General features: G+C 37.7%; 2 protein-coding genes across 4 annotated transcripts in view; both read left to right on the forward strand.

Annotated features, from left to right (window-relative positions):
* Nucleotides 1-5254, forward strand: part of kif5ab (kinesin family member 5A, b) — a 64081-nt gene extending 58827 nt beyond the window's left edge. For 2 of the 3 annotated variants that reach the window (XM_033966086.2, XM_033966088.2), the window contains 3 exons: nucleotides 2391-2418; nucleotides 3710-3822; nucleotides 4973-5254. In XM_033966086.2, coding sequence (XP_033821977.1) covers nucleotides 2391-2418; nucleotides 3710-3809 — 128 coding nt within the window. In that variant the 3' untranslated portion in view covers nucleotides 3810-3822; nucleotides 4973-5254. The remainder of the gene's footprint in view (nucleotides 1-2390; nucleotides 2419-3709; nucleotides 3823-4972) is intronic. The other variant, XM_033966087.2, reaches the window with a different exon arrangement.
* Nucleotides 5255-9880: 4626 nt separating this feature from the next.
* soat2 (sterol O-acyltransferase 2) lies at nucleotides 9881-21245 on the forward strand. Its single transcript, XM_033966090.2, has 16 exons — nucleotides 9881-9994; nucleotides 11122-11261; nucleotides 11733-11785; nucleotides 11871-12010; nucleotides 12086-12139; nucleotides 13160-13267; nucleotides 14432-14714; nucleotides 16005-16080; nucleotides 16775-16859; nucleotides 16932-16977; nucleotides 17095-17224; nucleotides 17376-17473; nucleotides 18660-18758; nucleotides 18879-19014; nucleotides 19343-19488; nucleotides 20904-21245. Exons 2-16 carry the CDS (start codon nucleotides 11183-11185, stop codon nucleotides 20958-20960), a joined length of 1590 nt encoding a protein of 529 aa, XP_033821981.1. The 5' UTR covers nucleotides 9881-9994; nucleotides 11122-11182; the 3' UTR covers nucleotides 20961-21245.
* The last annotated feature ends 137 nt before the right edge of the window (nucleotides 21246-21382 follow it).

The following is a 21382-nucleotide window of genomic DNA, read 5'->3' on the forward strand; positions in this document are numbered from 1 at the left end:
GTTTATGTTTTAGTCTTGTGTTTCAGTTTACTTGTGTTTCTAAAATGACTGAAAGAAACAATTTGTGTCTTCTTAGCAAATCATGACTTGGTGCTGTTTGTTGATGTTGCACATAATTCCCTTTTTACCATTTAAGTAATGCTTATGTTTACTGATTTATAGTTTAATGTATATGTATTAGAATGTATAAGTACTTTGTCTTGGTTTTACTTTACCGTTTAACTTTATTTTTACATGTACATTTTTTGTATATTTGTGTCTTTTTTGCGATTTGCACATTAGCTTGACACAATTACGCTTAAAAACTTACCAGATCTGAGAGGAACCTGGAGAATTTTGCATTAACTATATCTAACGTGCAGTGTCATGATAAACAAGTCATGCAAGTGTCTGTGTCCTTGGAACATCTGTGTCTTCATGGAGGTACCAGACATAGACATAAACATCGTCATAAACTGGCTATTTCACTGCGCTCCAGACAAACTCGTATGACTTTTATTCCATATTCCAATTTTGCTTCAGTGTTGCATCCCTTAAGTCACAATCTAAACCCTGATGTATAAGAAGCAAGGTCTTCCAGCTTGACAAAAAGGCCGTTTGTCCAAGAGATTACTTCTACCCACTGTTCCTTGGCCAGCGGTCAAGTGAACCCTCAGCTCTCAGTGCAAACACAAGATCAAGCTGAGAGGCCATATATCTGCACTTTCCCCAGGTATAATGAGATCAAGATTGTAGCAAAACTTTGACTTTAGACATCCCAGATCAACGATATGGTGCAATATTTTTTTTCTGACTACTGACTGTTAATTAAATATACTGCTGCTGTGAAAACTGCCGCCTCCTCTCCTGTGGTGCTCATCTTTGTGTAATGGCTTTGCAACTTTACTCAGTGCTGTAGGTTCGCTTCATTGTTGTAGAAGTAACGCTTAAGCACCCAATATATACTTCCTGCACCAAAGCAAAAGGTGTATTATAAAATTTTAATATGCAAATACATGAAGCTTTTTCCTTGCCCGGTTATAGCCCTGAAAGCTGCCCCTAGAGATGAGAAAGACATAGTGCGAATGTGTGCGTAAGCAGGCATCAGCGGAGGACTATTAGAGGCGATAGATTGTGCTTGCCGAGTCATTACTCAGCCAGACAGATGCCCACCTCAGCCTGTGTCCCAGAGATGACAGCTGTATGGGTGCACACAACAACACCCCACCTTTTTCACGCTCAGTAAATATCAATAATAATCAAAATCGCACTTTAGGTCGGTTTATCAATGCTCAAGGACAGCTCATGTCATTTTCATCACGCCGGACTGGTCAGTGCTACAAAAGTGACCAGGCTGATTTACAGATGTTTCCGATTGCTAAAGGGCAGCTGTCTAGTTTTAATGATGTATTGCAGGGGAAATATTTGAGCATTATTCCATATGGATTTGGCGATATTTGGAAATGAAATATCAGGATACAGTCATTTATTTTGTACTTTTTGTAGGAGTAAAGTATGTGCATATCTTATTAACAGTGTAGCCCACTGTTTTATTTTTAGAATTTGTCATCCTCTTGCTCTGACACTTATAATGAGAATGCAACTTCAAGGGTGGGTGCACAGTCAGGCCATAACACAGATTTATGGGGCACATAAGTACATATTTGTTTTCTTTTCAGGCAGTCTTTGCTGTACATGTGTTAAATACTGCCTGGTAAAACTAATTAGGATGAAGTACCAGAGGACATTTGTTTTTAGTAAAAATGTTGCCACTTTATTCCTCTTGGGAGTGTCGGAGAGTAATATGTAAATGATCAAATATATATGCAAAGTTTGGCATTTGCCCTCTTGTCATTCAAGCAGGCTTTAACCGATGTTGCCTTTGCACAGCACTCACTGCATGTTTACATAAAAGGCAAGGGCATATGTAATCATGTTGAAAGTCAAAAAAGTAGCTACATTTTCCAGGTAATTGATTGCCTTTTACACAGACTTTTCTATATGAAAGATAATCCGTTATTCAATGTTTCAAAGCTTATAGGATTATTTTCTGAAATGACCAAATTCATGGGTTTCAGCTTCCTGTTTAATGGTCCAGTTTTTTCCTGGTTTTGAAACCAAGTGATAAGAAACACATTCTGACTCAATTTGCATCATATTCAAAACTACGGCAACTGGGATTAAAACAGTGACACACCAGGCGTCTTACTATGGACTAAAACAACTCATTGAGATGCAGCTTCATATTTGATGAGCTGTGCTCAGTTGCTTGTTTCATGTGCCTCTGAATAACACCAGTATTGTACCTATATGTGACCACCACACTGTTTGCTCCTGCTGTATCATGCTCCCTTCACCCCCTACCTCACTGTGCACCTGCCTGCTCCTCATGCACCTCTCTCTGTCCACAGGCAACACCACTGACATCAATGACAACAGGTAAGAGCCTATTTCATCCATAAAGGAAAAAACAAACAAACAAACAAATGAAAAATGAACTGCTGCTTCCTGCTTTGCTTTTGCTGACATCAATCCTGTATAATTCATTATGAATTAATTGAGACGTCTAAAGCAGCACAATAGTGTTTAGACTTTTACGTTAAATTAGTTTAGTATAAAGACATGCTGTTTCCTTGACAAGTATAGTGTTTTACAAATTCAAGTTTGCAATAGACCATTTAAATTTGATTTTAAAAAATCCCATGGCAGAGATTTTGGCAGATTTTGGCGCAACAAGGAGAAATTCAACCCTTGCAATTCCTCAACAGCCAATATTAAACAAATGTATTTATTACAATATTGGATTTTAGCTTGTGAATCCTGTTGTACATTGAAAATTTTCTTGTTTGGTAAATGCCAACTTATCACATGCATCCTGTAGCAACCCATAAAGAAATAACAGCCAGTAACGTAATCATTTTGGCCAACTGTAAATGTAATAACCGAATAACTTATCACACTTAACTCTTTCACTGACAGCACTTTTTTGTAAACGACACCTGCAGCCTACCAGAGTTTATGCAATATGTGTATTCCCAAGCAAAGGACATCTGCTGTTTATTTAATATTCATAGGACATGTTACATTTCTGCGTATAGAAAATTAATGTATGCATACCACTACCTCCAATTCATTTTCATTTCATGTATCTTTACTTCTGCAGGGAGCCCAGTGAAAGCACTCAGACTCTCCTTTTCATGGACGCCCTGTTTAAAATACAGAAAAATACAACAAAAAACCCCAAAAACATTACATCAATGCCCCTAATTTATCCCACCTACCTGCACCCTCACAAAAATTAAAAGCAATGGAATAATTTTGATGTATTACATTATTGACATTATGACATTTTTTCCCTTGTCGAGGTAATACTGTAATACCCAGCCAACCATGTAATAAAGTTTTACTTTTTTGGCTCACTCATGTTTTTACATTAGTGGCTGTTACATTATGAGCTTATTGCATTTAAATTTGGCCAAAATGATTACATTATGGGCTGTTTTTACATTATCGGTTGCTAAACACCCCAGCAGGATAATGTTGCTTTTTGCTTCACTATAGAATCCAATATGGCACCATTGTATTCCTCTGCATTCTTTGATCCCTCTGGTCTTTTGGACCAATTAACTCCACTGATTTGTTTCTTCTGGCCGTGTCCCTGTTGTGGCTGCCCCATTGATGCCTCCTTCACTGCTGCTGCTCCGCTGGCCTGCTGCTATGTGCGGTGTAGCATGTGTCTCAATGTGAATTCTGTCTCCACAAGTGTCATCTGCGACAATCAGGACCAAATCCAGCTCTACGGCCGTCACTCAGAGGCCTCAGCCAGCTAATAGCTCCATTCTGGTAAGATTTCTAACAGACTGTTATATTACAAAAGAAACCTGTTACATTACAAAAGAAACCTGTTACATTACAAAAGAAACCTGTTAACGCTGTAGTTCAAACATCTACAAACATATTCCGAAATCAAATGGATGTGATGATTGCATTAATTTAACTGCTTACATTTCAGAACTTAAATGTAATGTCGTGCTTAAGATGTGCACCATGAGTCCTAAAATGAAAACATACGCCTCAAATCTAATTACACAATCTAATCTCTGATATTTACATTTTTGGTCTTAACAGATGTGCAAAATACACACAAAGATGCATGCATTACTATTTATGGTAATCTCCAAATGCAAATGTAAAGTTAACTGGTTTGATCTGGACAATCTTTACAATAAATCCAAAATACTGCAGAAAACTGTGCACATCGGACCTGTTTTATAAATCCCATCAGGAGTTTTGAAAAACTGTAAGAAATCATCGCCTAAGGAAATACAGAATGGGAAAATAAAATGTCAACCATATAACGTTTACAGTTATTTGATTCCAGCATTGGAGACCACAGAGACTTTTTAAATCTAATGATACCACAAACTGTCCTTCATGCAGTTTGTATTCACACGACTCCACTCACACTGCAGTGCTTTGAAGTCACATCGAGATTCACCCTTTTCCCCTCAAAACAGCTATGCTAATGTTGTTTAATTGCAATAATTCTGTTAATTCTGATCATTAGTAAGTAGATGCTGTGATTTGTATTTGCAATAGTTATAGATTTACTTTAAATAACACTGATAAACCATGTCCCAATTTATGGCAAATGTATTTCTATCAACATAAAACTAAAACTACTTCCTTAATCGTTAGTGTTCTTGTCTCGTACACATCATAAGATATTTAATGTAGAAGTGGAGAGAAGATATGAGATTTTGAGGATGTTTTCCAGACTATATATTTGAACAGGTTTAACACAGAGCAGATGAACCACTTTGTTATGAGTCTAAATTTGGCCGTGGGCTTTGTGCACTTACTCCAAGTCTGAGGCTGTGGAAATAAAATGGCCGTGATGTGTTGCCTGCAGCTGTAACTCCTATCCCTTCTGTTCTTCTTTAACCTAATTGACTCTCTCTTTGTGTCTGTGATTTTGTCTTCTCTTTTCCAGGTCTGAAAGCACCTCTGTAAATCTGCATGAACTATCCTCTTGATTCTTTCCCACCTGTTATTGCACCTGTATGCCTCCTGTCCCCTCTGCAACCCCCCGTTCACCCCCGTCTCCCCCTGTATCACGATGTTGTTGGACATGTGTGGATTTCAGTGGCATCTGTGGCAAGCACTGCATCTTCAGTGCATGAGCTGGCAGCTTCTCCATCGAGCTGCTCCCCCTGTGTCAGACTGGCTTAAGCAGTTCTCTAAATGACCAGATGGGTGTGCTGTTTCCCTGTTTTGAATGGGCATTGAAACTCAACATTTCTTTCATCCAATCCAAAAGTCTACAAAATGTGGAGAATAGTTTTGTTTTTTTATAATGTTCATATGTCTGACATATTGAAGGCCAAATACAGAGAGGTAGTGTGTAATGCATTGCTGCTTTTTCTGTGTTTAAGTACACAAAATGCATTAAGAGGGAATAAGTTCAATACTGTGCCTGCTGTTGGTAATATGGCACACATAAGTTCACATATATCAAGTTTAGTCTAAATATCCCACAATGAGTGAGTTTTTTGTTCTGAATTGAGCAAATGACAATATTGTTGTGCTCCATTTCATGTTCACAATGACCCTCAAATAATGAATGTATAAAGCGTATTTAAGAACAGTAGAATAGTGGGGTATTTCATCTATTTTATAAAATGATATACAATGCGGACCAACACAAGCCTGTTTTGGCCTTAAAGTTAGAAGAACTGTCATTTTAATGCATTACGTGTTTATGCAGCACACAAAGAAGAATTGGTTTACGAGAAAGCCACACTAGTTTTCAGACATTAATATATCACCTTATAATATCCCCAAATAACTTTTCTCAATGGCCACATTTGTACAAGAACTAAACTTCCATAAGCAGGGAGAACCACACTTGAAAAAAGCTAAAAAACGTTTCAGTATTTTGTGGTTTCGTCAGTCACGGCATGTTTGACTTTTTATATGAAACTGGCTGTAACTGTGCAAATAGCAGCGTAACCACAGATAACTTGCAAAAGACCCTATGGACAAATACTGTGTGGTGAAGTTTTTAAATTACCCCAAAAAATGCTCGTGGGGGGCTGCGTGTGTTTTGTTGTCCTTGTCATCAAAGCATGGCACAGTAAAAAAAATATATTGTGTAGCAACTATTTTTATACTTATATTAATATAAAAAGAGACAGATGCTATTTATTATTAGCTTAAAGTAAATGTTATTTATTTGCTATATATTTATTTATTTGAAGAAGTGCTGAATGTGAAATTATTGCTCTGACGTGTTGATGATATGTGTCTAAAGACTATTGATAGAAAATGCACCGGTATTCTAGAGGAGATATGAAATGAATGATCACATCGAGTCACTCTGTCCATAAAATACATTACAAGCTGTGAGGTGGACCGGAAAACTTGGGTTACTCTAGGTTATCTTAAGATGATCTTAGATCCATACACTGTTCACACACTTGGACACTACCTCATCAGACAGTGTGGTTGTGGACCTTTGACCCAGTATTGGAGTACTCTACAGAGTGCTACATGCGTTCAGTGTTTTATCACCTTAGATAAGAGCAGTGACTGTCCCCTGTAGTCGACTTCCTGATCAAACAGTCAGGAGTAGAAGACGTTTGGTTTTCCCTTCACCACTGCAAACGTTCATATACTGCCTGGCCAAAAAAAAAAAAAAGTCGCCACCTGGATTTAACTAAGCAAATAGGTACGAGTCAGGTATAGTTTCAGCAACAAAATGAGGTCAGCTGAGTACCTGAATATACTGAATGACCAGGTTATTCCATCAATTGATTTTTTCTTCCCTGATGGCACGGACATATTCCAAGATGACAATGCCAGGATTCATCAGGCTCAAATTGTGACAGAGTGGTTCTGGGAGCATGAGACATAATTTTCACACATGGACTGGCAACAGAGTCCAGGCCTTAACCCCATTTGAGAATCTTTGGGATTCAGCTGGAAACGAATTTGTGCAGTGGTCAGACTCGACCATCATTAATGTAAGATCTTGGTGAAAAATGAATGCCACACTGGATGGAAATAAATCTTGAGACACTGCAGATGCGAAATCGAAACAATGCCACAGTGAATACGCGCGTAATCAAACCTAAACATGGTCCAACAAAATATTAGAGTGTGTGACCTTTTTTTTTGGCCAGGCAGTGTGTTTTTATACCAGATGCCCTTCCTTAACAAAATAGCATACTAGCTTGTGAGCTCCTGCAGCTGGATTCAATACCTGTTTAATTAAGTAAGTAACTAAAACTACTACTAACTAAACGAATCACTTAGTTTACAAATAGTGTCTTGCCCTGTGACACAACAGCAGTATGCTATTTTTGAGTAATTGATCCAACAGTCCTCAATCCCTGGAATTTAGAAAACCTTGCACAAAATGACTGGAAATACTCATCCTTTACCTGTGGCAAATCTTGAACAGTTCCTTTAAAAAAATATATGTTTATTTTGAAATTCTCTCTACGTTCTCTTTCTCAAACATCTGTGTATTTGCATAAAAACGACAAGTTCTTTTTATGTAAACATTCAAATATAGCGAACCACAAAAAACATTTCCTTACACAGCCACATGTTTGAACTGGAGCGAATGTCCGAGATGTTTGTCACCCCGTTGCCGTTAGTGACCGTATTCTGTAACAATATTGAAGTAAATCTATGACAAGAATGGAGAAAATGTGTCTTTGTTGTACATGTGCGCGTCGGTTTGGGCTGTTTGCTTGCGTGAGGTCGTAGTGCATGCCGTTTTTTTTTTTCCTTTCCGTAGGCACAAACGGCACTGTTCCCATTCATTTTAATAAAGATGATCCCATGTGTACACACCACTCCTGTCTTTATTTTAACAAGGCCAATAAAAGTGAAGTGGGTATTAAATATTCATGATTATATTTCAATAGTGGTGGGTAAGTGTACTCTGGGTGATGGGAAATGAGATCTTTGAATTAGTCCTGAGGCTGTTATTCTTATAGACACCGGAGACATGGGAAAGCTGCCCAATTCAGTTGTAAAATATTTAAGATGTCAATTAATAGGTCTGCATTATTTTAGTCATCTAGAGCATTCATTTTAGGTGCTTCATTCTCTGATTTGTCAACCACTCAGACAATTATTTCTATTATAAAAGAAAAGTGCAAATTGTTTGTTGTTTATTTGTCATTTTTACTTATTAATGCCACTGTGTTTGTTATGAAAAGGTCTTTTTGCATGTGGCTTACAGACCAGATAATGATGACTTATCAATTGTCAAACTACGACTGTCAGCTGTCATCAATATTCTCCAAGAGTGTGATGCTAGCTGTAGACACTGCTCTGTCTGAGGCTCTGTTACTCAAATTAGACTTTAATCTGAGCTTTGTTTTAACACAATCTGACTGGAAAGAATTGACTAAACTGGAACTACAGCAGGTGAGCTAATTTGTGCTGTTAAACAAGTCCATCTTTTTGTATTTTTTCTTGAGTTTTCAGACCATTAAAAAACTCATTTGGCAGTGATAACGTGTGCATTGCAATACCATGGTAACTGCTGAACATTCCACCACTGAAATACATGCAGAACACCTGTCGACTAGTAACACAGTCCTTTTAAACAAACAGCTCATATAAAACGTGTCCAGATTATTCTTCAGATTTGAGTTTGACACCACAAAGCTGTAGGCTGTAGGTTGATTGGTTCATATTTAATCATTTTGACAAGGGAGGTCCCACACGTTTTTATAGTAACAATTCATATTTGGCTTTAGAAGTACCACTCGAGACACAGAAGCCAGACAGCTTGAAAAGTTGACTACATTACGACTGAACCAGGACTAAACAAACAATGTAAATCAACCCGGACAAATCAACCCGGACAAGCCCCGACTGCCTCGGTTTTACAGTAAGTTATGTATATTCAGAATGATTGCCATAAGTTTAATCAATAATCATCATAAAATTAACATTAAAGGAGAAAAGTCCAGAATAAAAACTGTTAAAGGTCTGTAAAAGACTTGGGAACAACCACCAGAAGCCACCAGTTAGTGACGCTCATTTTATTGATAAGGAGAGACCACTAAAACAGATCAATGCGAGGAGTCAGAGGGCACTACTGTTGGCTCTTACTGTCCACTGTTTGTGCTTTGAGTTATTTGCCCCAGTTTTCTATCCAAGTCAAAGCAAAGAGCAATCCAGCATTGCGCTATGATTGTGTGGATTATATTTGTTTTAAGTGTCACAAGCACAATACAAGTTCAAGTTAAGCACTGATTAAACTTAAACTTTCACACTTTTAAGACAAGAATTAACCCTAGTCTCTGAGTCAAGTGGTTAAAACGTTACTCCTTGATTAAGATTTTATTCTGTAGATTTGTATTACTGCTTTTTAGCTTCTAGTTTGAGCTCATTAGTGAAAATACACACTTCAAAAAGTTAAATAATCTTTGTTGTGTCTGTTTACTTACCCCTAAAAACAGTTAATGACTCTTCACTGCCGCTCTTTTTCATTGTGAGCTTTGAGCTCAAAACTAGCAAAACAGCAGTTTGTTACACGTTGGTAATGTTTACGGAACACAGCTTAATGACTTGGCTACTTCAGTATTTGTTCACTTTGTTGGCTAGAACCTTGCCAGAGAGTAACAGCCAGGTCACATAAGCACATTATTGTTCAGTAATATGATTATATCTCATCACTTGAAAGCCAAATCATATTTATATGGTATTTGTCTTGTTGTTTAAGCCAGTTTCCCTAGTGTACAGTTACAAAATGTCCCAGGTCAGACAACATACTCCTCGTCCTAACATCTAACCTCGGCGTGCAGAGGAGGGTGCACGGGGCGGAGACTCGTTTGCCAAGTCCAGCATTCAGAGGTCAAAGTTCACTGGAGCGCTGAGAAAAAGGTGAGGACATATGTCACAAACACTGTGTTACTCCAATCCACTCCAGAGCCTGTGTGAAGGAGGAGGGCATCTACTCACCTAAAGGCGCAAGGATCCAGACGCTGTGAGTATCTGGATGAAAAGTCTTGTTAATTTTGTCATATACATTATAATTAATTTAACTAGAGTTTGAGTTAGTTTTTGAGTTTTTGGTTGTATTGCAGCATAATTGAACAGAATTATAATTGTAAGACCAGACAAGATATATGAACAAATGTAAAATTGTAAAAAATAATCAGTCTACTGTACCAAGGAGCTTTCAAAATCCTTTAACTCCTTTAGGTTCAAATATATTTCCAAAATTAGATAACAAAAATAGTGTGTAACAATACAGCACCGTGATGAACAAAACAATAGTATTTTTTGTATATTTGCTTGTTTATTTTGTCTGTGACACATTGAATTAACCACAAGGAATAATATATTGTGTTATTATCAGACATGTCATGTATTTAAATAATCTTGTTGGACGTATTAAAGGCATTAAAGTTTTTACAGTTACGTGCTAATACCGGTAATCTTTAAATGCGAAAATAAATGCTGCAAGTTGATCCCCCACCACCCCCTGTTGACTTCAGTCTATGGCACCATGCACACATATAATCCCCCTATTTGGTTTCTTCTGTAGCCCATGCGGATTATAAAACAAGGTCACTTTATGTCTTTGACTCCTTTTGCTCTCTTCACTCACTCTTATCTGTTCTATAGTGTGTGGAGATCCTGTAGTCTTATCATTTGTTTACGTTGCTTCGATTGATCTACAATAGCACTCATGTTATGGACAAGCTCGACAGGTAACCGGCGTTCAAAGGCCTGACCTATACATCCTAGGGTAAACTTTGTGCTTTTGATCTGCAGACAGGGCCTTTTGGCACAGAAGCCAGGAATATTAACTGATATGAGGCAACCTGCCAGCAATAGGCCCTATGACCCAATTAATAACTCGATTTATTGTTGAAGAGCCTCTGATTTACGTCATCAAACCCAACCCAACTATAAATCCAAGCAAAAATCCGTTGTGTATTAAATCAAAATCTCAACACGACACTGCTGTAAGTGAACTATAGTATCTTTGAAGCACCCCACAATTCTGTTCTTTTTAACATACAACAAACATTATGGCAGTTTTCATGTTAGAACATAATTCAAACCACATAGGCACAGACTAACCTGCTTCTTTAATATGCACAGTATCATCCAACCGAGCCTCACAAGGTAGCGCTCCGAGTGGCGGACCAATTTGAGGGTAACCATGACGACGGCCGAGCCAACCAATCAAGTGCTGCACCGAAATATCAGTGGTCGCAGCTCTGATGAGATCTCCAGCCCAGGTACGGTAGCGTAGAGATGGAGGAGGGTAAGAGTAGTTTGTCGTAGGGTTCACTAGTTTCTTTCCTTGTAGCCATACGTCTTTATCCTAGACTCAAGATATCACGTTTTAGAGTCAGTGCTATTGTGAGAAGTAACAATAATTTTATGTTTCCAGCCCCAAACAATAGTTATCAATTAGTCCCATTTCCTATCAAGACTAGCCATGTAGTCCTGATTAGCTTTGACTTGAGTTTTTTGTGCTGTTTTTTCCCTGGTTTAGCCTTAGTTTGCCTGAGTGGAGTGATTATGCCTTAAGTGATTACTAGACTTGATATTCTGTAGCCCCTAGCTGAGCCTCAGCCTCAGGTCTGATGAAACCATTCTAACCATTTATCATTGAGCAGCAATTATGTAGGCTATTTGCATTCATCAATCAAATACTAAATACAAATTGTGTATGAAAGCTGCACAATCGTCTCGTATTTCCCCAGAGTTGAGACACATTCAGGATGAGGCTCTGCGGCTGTGGCACAAACATGTTCAGGTTGGTGTTGTCACCTTTGGTCCTTTTACATTTTACCCTCCGTGGAACAGATGATATCACTCTCTCACCTCTTGTCGCCCTTTAGAAAGTGAAAGGAAGACTCCTGGCCCAGCTGCAGGATCAGCTTAGTGAGATTGTGGACCAAGCGCTGTCTGAGTCCGTTCAAACCTTATCCCAAATCCAGCCGCACCAGAATGGGAGGCCGGCACAGGCGCCCATCTCTAGGTGAGAATGAAAGGGCCTGACATGTTTTTGAGGCAGATAACATTAAGACTAATCCTCTTTTATGCTCTGTTTCAGAACAGAGAGGAAAGATGGTGGTAAAGTGTTCATGCACAGAATGTCCCTTTTGGAGTAAGTATTGTTCTTCAGTTATAGCCAGTATTTAAACAGCAAATAGCCCAGGCTTTTTATCAAGTTTTTATTTCCATTTTTATGACTTATAAAGCCATATTCCGTTTGATGCACACTCTCATCTCTCCCCTCTCATCGTTTAGAAGTGCAACAATAGCAGCTTGTGTGATGAACTGTGATAATAAAAATTGTGTCAAGGGAGAAATTACACATTTTCTGTCCATGGTTATGATTAGAACTATAATAACCACAATTGACTGTGCACAACGGCACCCGGCAACCTCACTGTCAGCATCACTACTTCCTGTCCAGTTGCATCTATGAGGTTTTTGCTGAGTTGCGCTAAAATTAATAAATATTTAAAGATAAGGCAGTGGACAGGGAGCTGCAGGTGGATGTCACTGACAACATGTTAAAAACTACACAAATAAAATAAATACTTCACCAGAGGACACTTCTCTGTTTCAAAAGAAAGATATTTGTGTCTCAAATGCATAATAAATATTAAAACTATGCCACAAACTGAAGTATTCTACAAATGCAAATAATTGGTTAGTCTTTATTTTAATTCATTTGAATTTTAGGTTGTTTTTTTGTTTTTGTTTTTAAATGTTGTTTTACCGTCTGTGATAGTGAATGTCTAGAAATGGGAGTAAGAGGATCATTTCTTGTAGCACTGTTAAGTTTGCATATACATAAGTTGGTGATTGGAATAATGTCATAAAACAGGTTGGAACTTTCGGTCACTAGTTTTTCACTGTTTAGTGTCTGCTATTGCTTCATTTTTGCAATATCTTGCAAATTAGAGCAATGATTTGAAGATGGTCCTACTTTCTGTAAATGAGTCTCAAAATGTAGTTGAAAGTCTGGGTCTTTTTGTGTTTTATGTTGTTTTAGGACCTTGTATTTCAATCAGTAATGTGTCGACAACAATTATCAACAAGATACTCAAACAAATTGCATATGTCTATTTTATAACATTGTCTGTATGTATAGTTATGTTTTCATTCCTGTTTTTAGTGAATTGTTTGAGATCAACCACATCCGAACTATCTACCACATGTTTCTGGCAATTTTTCTCATCTTCAGTTTGAGCACTTTGACTGTGGACTACCTTGAACATGGCAGGTCAGTGTTATTATCTTTTATACATGCACATATAGGCTGACACAGTTCCCCAAACACCCAAACTTCATGACCCCAAACGTCACCCCCAGCTAACTTTTGTACCCTGGGGTGCTCTGAAACTTCCCGTCTTATCTTTTTATTGGTCCAACTAAACCTTGTTATTCTCTTCCTCTCTGTTTCCCGCCTCCCCACTCTTCTGGAGCATGAAAGATAGAGCAATCGGCCCCTGCGAGGATTGCTGCTGTTGCTATGGGCAGCCGTGTAATGATGTGCAGGCTGTTTCGCACATGTGGGGTTGTGGGTTTAAGTCTCCTGCCTTTTACCCTGTTTCATAAGTGCCAGCGGGAAAAGCCTCAGTGAGACAAACTATTCAATGCATTTGCCCTGAGTTAGATTCGACTTTAATGTGGTGAACAGACTCAAGTTCTGGGTGACTATAGAAGCTCTTTTATGTGAAAATATTGCAGTTATTTCCAGGTGGAGATGTAAATGTAATCCTCCATAAACAATTAGGTAACACTTTATAATAACAAATAGTTTATTAAGAATGATTCATGCATAGTAACTGTACCATGATCCCTTAATTATCAAACCATTCGTAATAAGCTAAGAGGTTTTTGTTCATGCTCAAGTCTAATCAAAGTGTATATTACAGGTTTTTCTGTTTTTTCTGACTTGGTTTGGTGAGACAGTAGCTAAATGTTTTTTGGGGTTCAGTTCAGATCAGTTTAGCGACAGTTTGCAGAAAAAAAGCTGAGAAGAAAGTACAAAAATGCAGGAAGTTGTGATGAGTTCTTAAACAGAATATGCCCTACCTGATAACCACGCTGAAAATTCCACTTCAAATACAAGGATGCTCAAGGAACACGTTTCTCTATCAGTTTAAACCTTAATTTAACAAAAATAAAGGTGTTATTGTTAACCTGATCCATGTTAACCTGTTATTAACCTGTAATGCTGCCTGTGTCCATTATAAACTTCACTAAAATAAAATATAAAATATAAATAAATTATAATAATAAGTAAAAAAATAAAAAATAAAATCTTAATTATAATTGTGCTAACTCTGTTTTAGTGAAATGAGTAGTTTACCTGTCATATGCACTTTAAAATGTACTTGTTGTAAATATATACTTTGTTCATGGTGTTGTTTTATGTTTACAGGTTGGTCTTGGAGTTTGACCTGCTGTTTTATGCCTTTGGGAAGCTGGGGGTGGTTACATGGGCGTGGACGATTATGTTCCTCTACACTTTACTTGTTCCTTATCGGTTGCTGGATTCCTGGGGGTCATTGTACCACAAGTCCCCCTCAAAGCTGGGTCTAAGTCTGGGCTTTGGTCTGGTCCTGTGCGCCCTGCAGACCTGTGTCCTAGGACTGTTCCCTGTCTATGTGGTCGTGCACAACCAGCTGCCCCCTGCCTCAAGGTTCATTGTTATCTTGGAGCAGGTTAGTTAAGTTCACGTTCAACAATTACACAATACACCATAATGCAAATCATCCAGTTTTGCATAGATTTTTTGGGTTGGAAACCTCTTGTCAGGAGAAAATAACTGAAGGATTGACATAAGGGCTTGATGATGGCACAGGATACGTAGGCCTAAATGTATTTGGATTCTGGCTACGTTTTTATGACCTGTCAAGATTTCGTTTTTCAACCATTTGTCCTGGAAAGAGTGGCAGAATTCACATGAACAAGTTTATCTATTCAGAACTGGGACTAGCTAAAGGGCACAATTTATACCAAATGTGGGTGGGACACTTTCAGAGATTCGACATAATTTAAACATAGGCCTTAAAGTAGGAAACATTATGTCTTTTGTCCTTATGAGAAACGATACCTTAAAAAAACAAATGTGAAATGTGTTTTTCACATGTTCATATTTTACACTGTAGATAATTGTGGATAGAAATGTGTTTGTGGTTATTAGAAAATACAGTTTATACTATGGGACATTTTCTGAAACCGTTAAAATTGTTGTGGCATTTAGCTATTCTTTTAAGTACCCTTGGTCAAAGACGCTCTTAAAGTCTGTCACACCTCTATCTACATAATAGGTTTGTTTTGGAACAGCCAAAGAGGAGCAAGATGAAAAGAAAGCTTCCCCAACTTCCATCTGGACAGCGATCAAAGAGGCGCAGATCTGAGTGTAGCCAACATTTCAGCATCTATCCACTAATATATGCCTCACATCCCTTTTGTCTCTGCAGCCAGTGTCCCCAGACTAACTTTAACCCCGTCTGCTGAAATGAGAGTCCCAAAGCATTGAGTGCACACATATGTCAACATCTGGAAATACAAGATTTATCCCTTGTGTGGGAACCGTGTAAAAGTTTACATTCTGTGTTTTGACATACCAGATCTGCTGGTTTCTTGAAATCAATACCTGAACACTGTATTTTGTAGAGCCCCAGGATGAAAACATGTCCAATAACAAGAGGGTTGTTCTTACCTGGTTTCTCTGCTTCAAATAAAAGTGTCCTCGGGCACAACTCTCAATCTTACTTTCAATGTGAGAAAACCAGAATTACTATCACCAATAATTATGACTAATAACAAAAAGAGGTGCATACTTACAGATAAATTACTCTTGTATTTTTTGTTGGTTTCGTCTACTTCCTTTGCCTTTGTAAATATAATAATATAAGCCAATGTTCTGATGAATGGATTGATTACATAGTTTGCTCACTTAATATGTAGTATCAAGTAATAAAAAAACATTTTTTCTCCTTCTACAGATTCGATTTCTGATGAAAACCTACTCGTTCATAAGGGAGTCAGTTCCTCTTATTATCAACAATCCTCCAAAAGAAGGTACGGCCTCCTATTGTGTGGAAATCAGGTGTTTCTACTTTGAGTGGAGCCATTACTCACAGCGACAAAAGAAAAATGACTGAGACATTGCTCAGCAGGCTGCCTTTTAATGATACAGACTTGCTAGGAAAAACCCATACAAGATATATATTATGTCCAATCTTCTTTTTCCTAAGGGCTTGTGTTATGAATGTCTATTTGATGAGGAGAATCTCTTTAGCCAGAAAATGTAATAATACTGAGATGATAAAAGCTGTCATTTGCAGCTTGAACACTTCTCAGAACTCCCATAGTTATAGCCATAATACATCAGTGATTTTAATCATGACAGACATTAGAAGTTAGTTTTATTTGTAAGAAACTAAAGCCCTACCGCAGCCAAGCCCATAGCGAAGTACATTAGAGGTAATTTGCCCGAACGATTTAGTGATCAACTTCTTCCAGTTTCATTTAAGCACTGCTCTTTGTGCAGTGAATGCTGTGTAAAGCTGCTGTGAATCATTGTGTTTACAAAAAGAAAATTGGATAATTATACTAAGCTACAGGAGTATTAAAAATTTAAGCACAACTTTATTTACAGTGCTATTTGTCTAAACTCAACCTTATCTGTTTTCTCATAAAACACCAGCCCCATAGATTTCCCATTAGGGTGTACTGAGTTAACTTGTGTTGTTCTGATGACTTTGGTTTTCAGGAGAAAATCCCAGGTTTCCAACTTTTTCAAGCTACCTGTACTTCCTCTTCTGCCCAACACTTATCTACCGAGAGTCATACCCCAGGTAATTACCAACTGTATGCCCCTGAAGTTAATCATACTAGCAAAAGTAACTAATCAAATGTTTTGTTTTTAGAAATAGCCGCATTCGATGGAAGTATGTTGGAGTTACTATTGGCATGGTAAGATAAATATCCACTTAAACAATACTAATGAAATACTAATACAAGATTTAAATAACTGGATCACTTTGAAGGATACATCATAATACATAATTGTTTGTGTGTGTGTTTTTGAAGATTCTGCTGTGCCTGTTCTACGGCTTCTACATCTTGGAGCGACTCTGTGTCCCAGTGTTCAGACCTGACACTAATCAGACTTTCAGCAAACGCTCAATGGTGCTTGCGGTCTTCCATTCAATATTACCAGGCAAGTGACTCCTACATCAAATACCAGATACATCTGTACAGACCTTTCATGTAACACAACGCTAGCACATTTAATAGTGTTGTAAATCAATTAGTGTCTTAAGTGTACATTTCAGTTAGATCTCCTCACAATGATACTGTCTCCCGCTCAGGTACCATGCTGCTGCTGCTCTGCTTCTTCGCCTTCCTGCACTGTTGGCTCAATCTCTTTGCCGAGCTCATGCGTTTTGCCGACAGGATGTTTTATAAGGTGAGGTCTATGACTGATCGCCTCCTCTACACTTATTACCTCCATGGCTCTTGTTTCTCAGTAGGAAAAGCAGAGCTAAATACTTCAGGGCAGTTGGATAGGCCCTGAGCATAGTCAGCATGTTTATAATGCAATGCGGCAATTATAGACACAAAATGAGTTGGACAGGTTTTTGACATGGTTAGTTTATTATAGTCTGTATTTATATAATAATATTATAAGATGAGTGCAATAATATTATTATATAATAAACTGCTGTGTCATATAGTGCATGTTTATCAAAGCGCTGCCATTGTGATTGGGTTTACGTTACTCTGTGATATTAAATGGAACATGTTCTGACATTAAACAGTGGCCGACATGTTAGCTAGCACTCTCACCATCTCACAGAAATAATGCCCTGAGTTAAATTCCTTGTGGCTTTTCTTGGTGGTGCATCCATCTTCTCCCTGTGTCTGGGTTAGTTTCCTATAAGTATATATTCCCCCATGAACCTCAGTCATGCACAATAGGCTAATCCTTCATTCAGGTAGACCTAACCAAGCTTAGCTCAAGATCTGGAGATGGATGCACTGTGAGCACCCACAGCTCCTGGCAGGTTGCCCCAGCAGCAGCATTGAGGGGTGGCTCAAATGTAGAGGATTTAAGGAGACTTGTACTCATGCATTATCTTGTACTAATTTGGTACACAAACAGACATACATACACATGAGTGTTACCTGATTTGACAGAGACTATAGATGTTCCTTTATGAAACTCTTTGCTCTAATTACAGCAGACGACTTAAAATACGCTTCATTTTATGTGTTGTTGCTGGGCAACCAGCAGTTCTGCATCACAGATATCTTGAGCCAATATTTTGCTGTATATTTAACACATTATGACTAAGGTATTACTACAAAGGTAAAACAGTTTGAGATCACATTATTGTTGTGTAAGTCAGATAAGTTGTGAAAGTAGGCTATTGTTTTGTGCTTGCCTGAAGCCTCAGGCTCTGGCCTCCGGAATAGGGATTGCAATAATCTATTGTTTAAAGAATTTAGTATTTTATCATAAAGTACAAATTCCATAAGAGAAGGTAAATATATGTTACTGCTGCATCACATTATTTACTACCGCACCTCATTTTTAACCCTACGGCTAATCTAACTGTAAATTCATAGGTCTTTTTTTCTTAATCTTACAGGACTGGTGGAACTCCTACTCTTTTGCAAACTATTATCGCACCTGGAACGTGGTGGTCCATGATTTTCTTTATTACTATGGATACAGAGATTTCCTGTGGGTAAGTGCTCTGAAACAACCTCACATGACTCACACAACAGTATATTTTACATGTATGTATCTGAACTGTGCTGACCCCTGAACCTGCGACTGATCCTCTGTGTGCCTGTGATCCCTCCAGCTGTCCAGGAGGAAGTTCAGAACAGCTGCCATGCTGTCTGTCTTCATGGTGTCCGCCTTTGTTCATGAGTATGCCTTGGGAATGGGCTTTGGCTTCTTCTATCCCGTCATGTTCATCCTCTTTGCCATCTTTGGAGGTAAATTAATCACACACGCACAAAATTTTGAAATGTAACTGCTCAAAAATAGACAGGTTATAAATTAAGTGCTTGGAGTGAGAACTGAAACATATTTACTTAAGATATTACTGATAATAAATGAATGAACACTTGAGTATATAATATTGTAGGATTATCTGACTCTACAGCCCTTAAGCATACTCACAGTAATGATGATTGATGATGATGATACTATATTATATTTTGTACTTTGATAGTGACATGACTTAGTCCCTTTAAAGCTGTATACAGTATATTATAGATACCGCACATAAAATATAAAAGTATGTTCTATTCTTTCTTCTAGTTCTCTTTAACTTCGCCATGAATGACAAGCGACAGAGCCCAGTGTTCAACGTGGTCATGTGGACGTGTCTGTTCCTGGGGCAGGGGGTCCAGGTGTGTCTCTACTGTCAGGAGTGGTACGCACAGATCCACTGTCCTCCTAAAGGGGTACGTACTCCACTCATATGTACTGCACTTTAGAGAATTAACCTTTCAAATTCCCAGTGATGGTAGAGTACAGACCAAAACCTAAATACAATGAATTACTTCTGTTTTGATAGTAGGTGTTTGAGAGGGGCAAGTATTTTAAGGACGTGTTTGTTGTTTTTAGGTAGGCATAACATCCAAATAGACTAGAACAAGAGCATGGAGGGTAAAAGTCAATTTACCCTGACAGAAGTAGGTCACAATAGCACAGTGCCAGGGCAGATAAACAACCATTACAGCCGCAGGAAGCAAAATCAGTAAGACTTGACATAAAAGCGATTCTTCATATCATTTTTGACAGGGTAGTATCTGTATAATGGAGACATATGTATGCAGGCAACCTATGGGTCAGCACTTTTAATTTACCTTCAAAAACATCATGGACGTTCAGATTTTTATGAAGTGAAAAACAAGAAGAACTAAGTGCATGACTGATGTACTTTGAACTTTGTAAAAATACTTGGTGATGACTTGGAAAAGTTCTGTTTTGTGTGGGTGTTTTATAATACGCAAACTTGGCACATGAACAAAATGGTTTGAAAACACTGTCATGCTTGTTCTGTATATCCTCTAACTCAAAACAAATTTTATTTTAGAGTAATTTCACACTTCCTGCTATTTTCAGTTTCAGCTCCAAGTCTTCTAATAATATGACAGTCAGATGCTTTGAATTTTTGCATTCTTAACTTAAATCGTGGTCGTAAAAGTCTAACATTGAGTGGTGTTTACGAGTGAAGCAGGGGTACGCAATAACTATTAGATTGAATGTTTGATTTGAATCCAAATCCACTTTACTTATATGGCACATTTTATAAACAAAACAGTTTTCAAAGTGATACACAGGAATAGAAAACAAAATGTGCTCTTTTTGATAATACTTTTAAAACTATAGTACCAGAATAATAAAATAAAGCCAAACACTAAAACCATAAATTAGCAATAAATAAAATGTAATTAATACATGAAATCATATAGTACAGCCATTGCACATGAGTTGTATTTGAGCAAATAATGATGAAACCCTGACCAACATTTAACTCTTGAAAAGTCAAGACCTGGATCAGGTCCCAGATGTGGAGGATTTGTGGCAGATGGGAGCGATGTAGTAGTTAACACACTTATTGCTCTCTGCTCTCTCTACTCTCTGCTGCGAAAGCCAGGCCTCCTCTAATGCCACTGTCGTCACTCCCTCCTCCTCTGGCTTAGCACCCGTCACAGCTGTCTAAAAATAGAGCCCATAAAATAAGATTATACAATGATAATAAATGCATGGTTTTATGTTATGCAGTTAAAGGCATGAACAGATGACACATAATGTTATTACCACAGGGAATGTGTTTATAGGCTAAAGGAAACATGTGTGTTTTTCCCTGCAGGATAGTTTCTGGGAGCTGGTGACGCCTCGCTCTTGGTCCTGCACTTACTATAAGTGAACACTATGTGGCAGGTGTGAGTGTTTTGGAAGAAGAGACTGGTTTAGATGTTTTAGATGTTAGTTTTTTAATGCATTGTGTAAATATGTACTGTAATAGCCCTTTGTAGCAATGTTTTCAGTTGTTAACAGTGTTTTATAGAATTTTTTACAAACATACAGAGAGGTTAATGCATAGAATAGTCTGGTTTTGTAACAGGTATTTTGTTACTACTTTTATGCTTTGTTTAATGTTTAAAAAAAAAGGTTGTTGAGCTCAAAATAAATAAAACAAACTGTGAAATTTTTGTAGTAGTATAAAGTATAAAGAGTATAAATGTAAAAAATATATATTTAGATTAATAAAATAATAATAATAATACTATGTGATTTTTATTGAAACTGTTTTTTAAATTAATTTATGTTTTTATAAATTTTATTTTT

This window comes from Periophthalmus magnuspinnatus, chromosome 5, assembly GCF_009829125.3.
Source record: "Periophthalmus magnuspinnatus isolate fPerMag1 chromosome 5, fPerMag1.2.pri, whole genome shotgun sequence".
NCBI classification, from domain to species: domain Eukaryota; kingdom Metazoa; phylum Chordata; class Actinopteri; order Gobiiformes; family Gobiidae; genus Periophthalmus; species Periophthalmus magnuspinnatus.

Coding starts and splice junctions, on each gene's coding strand:
- soat2 (XM_033966090.2), top strand. CDS start 11,183: ATGACGACGGCCGAGCCAACCAATCAAGTGCTGCACCGAAATATCAGT. Junction 13,268..14,431: donor GACTACCTTGAACATGGCAG/GTCAGTGTTATT, acceptor TTATGTTTACAG/GTTGGTCTTGGAGTTTGACC. Junction 14,715..16,004: donor TCATTGTTATCTTGGAGCAG/GTTAGTTAAGTT, acceptor CTCCTTCTACAG/ATTCGATTTCTGATGAAAAC.